This window comes from Corvus brachyrhynchos, unplaced genomic scaffold (genome assembly GCF_000691975.1).
Source record: "Corvus brachyrhynchos isolate BGI_N302 unplaced genomic scaffold, ASM69197v1 scaffold514, whole genome shotgun sequence".
Classification (NCBI taxonomy): Eukaryota; Metazoa; Chordata; class Aves; order Passeriformes; family Corvidae; genus Corvus; species Corvus brachyrhynchos.
The window spans coordinates 1337195-1344694 of record NW_008238319.1 but is presented as its reverse complement, the minus strand read 5'-3'; the positions used below and the strand labels follow the sequence as shown (position 1 = coordinate 1344694).

Here is a 7500-nt window from a genome sequence, read left to right as displayed (position 1 = left end):
GGGTTGACTTAGAGAAACACAAAATGTAAATGTTGCTGCTGGAGGCGGGGTGCCCACCTGAGCCTTACCTGGGCAGAGCACACCTCCCCCAGAGTGCTCATTTCTGAGGGTGTTGAGACAAGGTGAGGTGTGAGATTGTGTCCCTGTGCCCTGGGGATGACACTGAGATTGTCAGAGCATTTATATTCCTGAGAGGGAAGTGATGCTGAGCCTGACGAGGCTTGCTGTGTGCCTCAAGTGAGCAGATCTGGCCTTAACTCTTCCTGGAGCCTGTTTATTTCAGGCTGCTCCGTGGCTGAAAGGTGGAAAACAGAAACTGGAGGGGCTTTGTAGTTTGGATGTTCATTGGGATGTTGTGCACTTGAAATATTTGGAGTTGTTGGGTCTCCAGCAGCAGTGCTGGGGTCAGGCAGCTTTGTTGTGGGAGAGATGCAGATGGAGAAGTAGAATCACAGGATTGTTCAGGTTGGAAAAGTCCTCCAAGACCGTGGAGTCCAACCATCCCAGCACTGCCCAGGCCACCACTGCCCCATGTCCCCAAGTGCCACCTCCACAGGGCTGTTAAACCCCTCCAGGGATGGGGACTCACCCCTGCCCTGGGCAGCTCTGCCAGGCCTGGGCAGCCCTTTGGGTGAGGAAATTTTCCCTAATCTCTGACCTAAACCTTCCATGGTTAAAGCAACTTGAGGCTGTTTCCCTTTGTCCTGGCACTCCCTGCCCATGTCCCAGGTCTCTCTCCAGCTCTCTTGATGCCCCTTTAGGCACTGGAATTGGCTCAAGCATCTCTCTGGAGCTGGAGACTGCCAGTTCTCCCAGGCTGTCTCCAGAGGGGCTCCAGCCCTTGGAGCATCTCCGTGGCCTCCTTTGGACTCGCTCCATGTCCTTCTCCAGTTGGGAACACCAGAGCTGGATGCAGCACTGCAGGTGGGGTCTCAGGAGAGTGGAGGAGAGGGAAGGAATGCCAAGGAGGAGGCTCTCCAGATCTCTGAGTACAGGTGTGCTAAGGGAAATCTTAGTGCAGGAAAACGGGCTGGATTCTCAGGAATCAGCACAAAACTGATGTCAGAGAACAGTAAATTGATTTTGCACTTCCCCCCATCCTCTCTGCAGTGCAAACCTTGGCTGCCACAGGTTGTTGGCTGGGAAGAGACTGGTGTTTCCTCTGTCTCTTCATCCAGAGCATTTGTTCTCCTCTCCTGGAGCAATTGCAGGTCAGGGGATAATCAGGTGGCTTCTTGGTGGAACCACACCAGGGCTGCTCAGAGCCTCACCAACCACCTGCCAAGGAGTGCTGTGGCAACCAGCAGGGACTTGGCAAGTGCTTTGCAATTCCTCCATCCACAGACTCCCAAATCCAACCCCAGCCTGTCCAGGAGTGTCCTGGTATGAATGTTCAGCTTAGCTGGAGCTGCTGATGTTGAAGGAGTCGTGGTTTGTGCAAAGCCTTGTTTGGGTTTGGGTTTGGAAGTGGGAGTACAGGGGAGTTCCCATGGACAGCGAGGTCCAAGGGCTGCTGCTCAGCATCCAACTCCTCATTTCCATCAGCTGGAAAATTACACCTGCTCTTGCAAGTTGTAGTAAACTGCTATTGAGGGTATTGTGTAAAAAATGGGTCAGAATATCAGTTACTGCTCGAGTTAAACACCCGCCGCCTTCCAGGCAGTTTGACCTGCAGAAATACTGCTGGATGAGCTCCAGGGAGTGTTCCTTGCTTCTAAGGATAGAATTTGGCCCCACAACCCCCTCAGAAATCTGAAGGGAACCGTGTGTAAAACTGTGTTAAACCACAGATCGGGAACAGCTCCCATTAATTGGGTTTTAATGTAGCTCGCACTCAGTGTGAGCCAGCCTGGATGTTAGAGGTGTTAAAAGGAAGCGTTTTGGTCCATTTTTCACTGAAGTGATACAGGCAGACAGCAAGTTTATACATTATAGTTGTGTTTCTGTTCTACTACAGGAGATTTTTCAAACATACATGCATAGGCAGTACATAAAAGCTTAATAAAAGTGCCTGGTATTTCTTGGGATCACAGCCTGGTTTGGGTTGGAAGGGACCTCAGAGCCCATCCAGTGCCCACCCCTGCCATGGCAGGGACACCTCCCACTGTCCCAGGCTGCTCCAAGCCCCAGTGTCCAGCCTGGCCTTGGGCACTGCCAGGGATGGGAAGTGCCTCAACAGGAGCAAAATGTTTGGATTAAACAATTATCTCTCCACATATCACTTGCTAGGTCAGTCTGGGATAGGGTGGCAGGTTTAACATGGCTTTAATAGTAAAGAAAGCTCAAAATTGCTAAAAATCCGTTTTCTTGCTTGGATTCATTGTTTACACCATTGGTTGGTGTCAGTGAAAGTTCTGCAATTTGAGTGTGAATCTGTTCTTCCCAGATCCCAGAGCCAATTTGAGTTTTCTGGCTTAGGTGGAAGCTGCTGCTGCAGGGGGAACTGCTGTTTTCTAGACAGATTTGGGTATTTTTGAACTGTTGTGCTTGAATGTTCGAGGGTTTTTCTTACTAATAGTAATAAGAGTGAAAACCAGTAAGTGAAAAAAACCAACAAGAAGAGTTGTCTGTGTAGTACCCCAGGCAGGCTGTGAAAGAGCTGCTGAGGAGGAACAAGTGTTTATAACTGTCTTTGCATTTGCAAAACTCTGGGGGGAAAACAAACAAACAAAAAGAAAAGAAAAGAAAAAAAAAACCCACACAAAAATAAACCAACATGACAAACAAAAACTAACATTCCCAGCAATCAGTGTTGAGGGGGAGGAAAAAAACAGGCTGTCTTTAATTCCTCCTAATCAAAGAGATTAAAAAGGATGGAAAGTGAAGCTGTGGGGTTTTTGGAAGCTCTCTGGCCCCAAGATCTGTGTGGGGAGATACAGAGGGGGCAGGAAGGGACTGGCACTGGTCCCTCTGCTCTTCCCTCATCCATCCTGAGTCCTGAAGGACTGAGCCCCTCACCAACACCAAAAATGTTTGTTGGAGATGAGATACAAACACATTGTCTGGTGGAAGGTGTCCCTGCCCATGGCAGGGCGTGGAATGAGATGATCTTTAAGGTCCCTTCCAACCCAGACCATTCCATAATTCTGTGATTATTAGTTGGAAGTGTATGATTTTACTTCTTTGGACTAATTACCACCTTCAATTACACTGTTAAAAGTTATGATACAGCTGGTGTTCAAGTAAAATTGATTTTCTCTCCATTATCCCCATGGATTTAACATGTTTGTATGGAGAATTAAGGTCCAGTGGGCTGTTAGGACGGACCTTGGAGATTTAGGCATCAACAGCAGCTTCAGGGTAGGTCCTTTCTTGGAACTTATAATTTACCTGTAAATATTCTTCCCTGGGAGGGTGGGCAGGCCCTGGCACAGGGTGCCCAGAGCAGCTGGGGCTGCCCCTGGATCCCTGGCAGTGCCCAAGGCCAGGCTGGACATTGGGGCTGGGAGCAGCCTGGGACAGTGGGAGGTGTCCCTTGGCACTGGGTGGTCAGGGGTCACCTGGAGGGGGGATTTGCTGACACCACGTGCAGGTGGGGGCACAGGAAGGACAAAACCTCGTGGTGCTGCCAGTCGTGGTTCAGTTCAGCCATGGCTCCGCTGGCATCGGCCTCCCCAGGACATCAAATTCTTGTGGAACCAGAGAATTCCTGTGTGTTCATTTTTATGTGGGGATTTTACAGCCTTTTATAACAAGATTTAACAGCATAAAACGTTGGCACACGGTGAAAATTGGGGAAAGTTCAGCCATCTCATTTGGGCAGGTTGTGCTCACAGGCACTCACACTTGCAGACAGTTTAATAACAGTATTTGGCACTGTCTCTTCGAGCTGCTTAAACTAATTAATGCATTTGCTCCCCACAGGATGAAACTGAGTTTTCAGATACATTTCCAACATGATGTGCATGATCGCTAAATATTTCATTCTTTTGAACTCTTAACTTCACGAGTGTTTTATGTGGGAGCAGAGGCAGGGCATCTTCTGCCATGAAAAATGTGCAGTGGCTCTGGCAAGTGGATAATCTGTGCCCCTGTCTGTGAGAGGAGGATAATCTGTGTCCCTGTGTCAGCCCATCCTCGGGAGTTTGGGCATCACGAGGCACTCTGGTGCTGGGGGCTCTGGAGCTGCCCCATCCTCCCTCAGCTGCTCCGTGTCCAGATGCACTTTGTTCCCTTTTCTCCCTGATTCCAGCAGGTTCCCAGAAGTTTCAGGTCCATCCCATCCCAACCTGCCAAAACTGAGGGTAAGAAGGGGATTTTCTGCACTGGGTGTTGGTTGTTTAAAAGATGCCATCAAGGCATCCCCAGGACCCCTGAGCAGGGGGGTTAAAGCTAATCCTGCCAGATTAAAAAGGTTAAAAAAATAGTGAGGACCAATTTGGTTTGAAATAAACCTTTCTGAAGGAATCACAGTAAACAAAATCTGTTTGCCTAAGGAAACCCTCGTAGCAATCAGCCAGTAACACAACTGCTTGTGCTAATGAACCCAAAGCTGTTAATGTGGTTTCTTCAGTTAAATTGATTCATGAATTTTGAAGAGAACATTATCTAATGAATTTTCTTTGAATAGAAAGCAATTAAAAGGACAAATCAGTCTGATTAACCCCAAAGTCACCCTACTGCCACAAATGGTGTACAGTTTGAAATTATATCATAAAAAACTAGAGCAGATTTGCTATCTCTTTGCCCTCTACTAATCCATGTAAATTAATGAACAACAAAGTTAATTTCTTTGATGACCCTTTTCTCGTATCACCTGGATTATGCTGATGTTTAATTTGCTTAATGTTATAATAAAGACTAAACAGATTTTTTCAATGAAGTGATTATCATTCCCTTCAGTTAAGAAGTGATTTTTATTATTTAACACACACATAACGCCGTATGGGTTTCCTTTAAGAACAAAATCACATTTCTTTACCTTCCTACAGAAGGTAATCAATGTCTTTTTTGACAACTAAAGAAAGAAAATGGTTTTAATCAGTTTGTTTCTTTGCCAGAGCAGGAGGCTGAGGCTCTCAGCTGGGGGAAGGGGTCTCTTCTCCTTTTTTTTCCCTTTTTCAGTCACCAGCTCACTCCTCTCAGTAAGTTATCCACAAGTTAGCTCTTCAAAGCTTTTCCGAGTGCCTTGGAAGAGCAAGAGGTGTTCAACCCAACTCAAATCCAAACAGGACTGTGCCTTTGCCTTCCTCAAAACAATCCTGAGCTGGGTAACACCCTGAGATGCCGAAGCGAGCAGCTCCTAATGCATTTGCTTGTTCATTATTTCAGCAATTGGAACACTTAAAGCAATTTGCTGCCGAACTAAAATTAAAATAATGGCCGATACATTACATTTTCTTTTCCCCCTGTATCACCAAGGATGTGCAGGACGTTCAAGGTCACAGCCAGTCCTTCCACTTGGCAGTGTGTGCAGGGCTGAGCAGTAGCTCGGGGGTCTCCACGGTGGAACGCAGCCAGCCGGGGTAATTCGGAGAGCGCTGGCTCTAGGGCGTCTCTGCCGCGTCCCAGCTGAAGTTGGAAATTAGCTGGAGATGCCAGGCCTTTGTCAGATAGGTACAGCCACTTATTCCTTCCCTTTTAATTTGACTCTTTGCTAATTTGTACTCCGCCGATTTAATGGGAAAAACCACATTGTACGAGTTAACAGGATAATTGTACTCGAAGCAAATTAAAAATAGAGGAAAATCAAAGCCTTAAATCCCTTTTTTATAGTGATCGGTTACTCCAAGCGCTCTCTCTGATAATCATGCATTTAAATGTAGTCATATAGGGCACAATAACAGGACAGTGCACGGGGCTGCTCCAATTTAAACTGGAAAACTGCCATTGAGCCTCGCTTGGTGTTGGGGTTTTTGACTGTTTCATCCTGATTTCTGCAGTCAAGCAGCACTCACTCCCTTTGCCTTGCAGACTCCTTCACCAGGCAGGTGCTATGTGAAGTTTGGGGAGGCCGTTTCCTACAAGCAGCTGGCAGATCTTGCTGGCAACAGCCGAGCAGCCAGAGCCGTGGGAGGAGCCATGAGGAGCAACCCGGTGAGTCCACGGCACCTTCCAGCCCAAGCTGGTGGGAGATGCTGGATTTGGAGAGCTCTGCGGGCTGAATGTCATTAGATTAAATTTATGTGCTCTGAAACCTGGTCTGCCATGAGGAATAAATGTTTTTAATCAGCAATAATGCACAGCCCAGTTTAGAGTGATTTATGCCCTACCACTTACGGTGTTGGGTTGGGAAGAGAAGCACTTCTGTTACTCACCAGCCTCTGCACAGTTTGTTGTTCTCAAACTTTCTTATGTATTTTTAGGTCAGGGAAGTCTTTTGTCTTCCACATGGACCTTATTTGGCAGGTTGTGAGTGGTTCTGGTCGTGTTAAAAACAGTCCATCCACTCTGGCATAAATATGATTCTGAAAACAAGGCCAGGAGCACCCTGGGCTAGTGGAAGGTGTCCCTGCCCATGGCAGGGGGTGGAATGGGATGAGCTCTAAGGTCCCTTCCCGCCCAAACCAGTCTGGAATTCTGGAGGTGAGTTCCAACCCAAACCAGCTGGAGGGAGCAGCACTCTGGGTTAGGCCTGTGGATTTTGGAAAAACATTATGTTACACTAATTGATCTCTGTCCATTTCCCCAGTAATTATCTTTCCCTTTTCTTCATCTGGTTGTGGCTTTTCAGGTGTATTCATGCACCTGAGTCACCCAGGCTGGTGTCTGAAGCTGGCGTGTGGTTCAGTGGGTGCTGTGTCCCGGTGTGCCTGGGTTGGGATCAGCCCCATCCTGGCTGGCAGGGTTTGGGGGCTCAGATGGATGGACCTGCACTGTTTGAGGAGCAGTTCAATTCCCTAAAGCCACAGGGTCACAGAACCCCAGAACAATTCAGGTTGGAAGGGACCTTAAAGGCCATCTTATTGCACAGTTCCCCATGGGTAGTACCCAGCCAGGGAGACCCACACAAGTCCTTGTGGGGTTGGGCTGTACGGCCACCCTGGTATTTCCAGCATCCATCAGATCTCCCTTTGAAGCAGCTCCTATAAGCAGCACAGAGCAGCGTTTTGTCAATGCCCCACATTGTACTTGACAATACAAACTATTTTAATATGATGGAATGCTTTCCAATATAATCTGGTGTACATTAAGATGAGGCAATCCGATGCAAACCTGCAGGAAACAGTTCTCAAAGAATAACAATCCAGCGTTGTGCAAAAGGAGATGTAATTGCTATTGCCTAGAAATGTACCCAGCTTTGCCCTCAGGCTGCAGTGGAGCAGCAGCATCCAAAGTAGCGGTAACAGCAGGTTGTGGTGTGAAAATTCCTGCTTTTTCCCCTGTGAGGAAGGATGAAAATAGTTCTGAAAATATACAGCAAAGCTACTGCAGTTTTTTTAAATGGGGTCCTAGTTATTATTGCCATTTCCCAGCCCATACCGTGGCCGCAGTGGTTTCTGTCCCCAGCAGAAAATTTTTAAGCTATAGTTATAGATAATAATGTATAGCTGTAGGGAA

At 47.3% G+C, this 7500-nt stretch overlaps 1 protein-coding gene across 1 annotated transcript in view; it reads left to right on the top strand.

The window, feature by feature from the left end:
• MGMT (O-6-methylguanine-DNA methyltransferase) overlaps nt 1-7500 on the top strand; it is a 134743-nt gene that overhangs the window by 121121 nt on the left and 6122 nt on the right. The window contains 2 exon segments of the mRNA XM_017733859.1: nt 5914-5935; nt 5937-6036. Coding sequence (XP_017589348.1) covers nt 5914-5935; nt 5937-6036 — 122 coding nt within the window.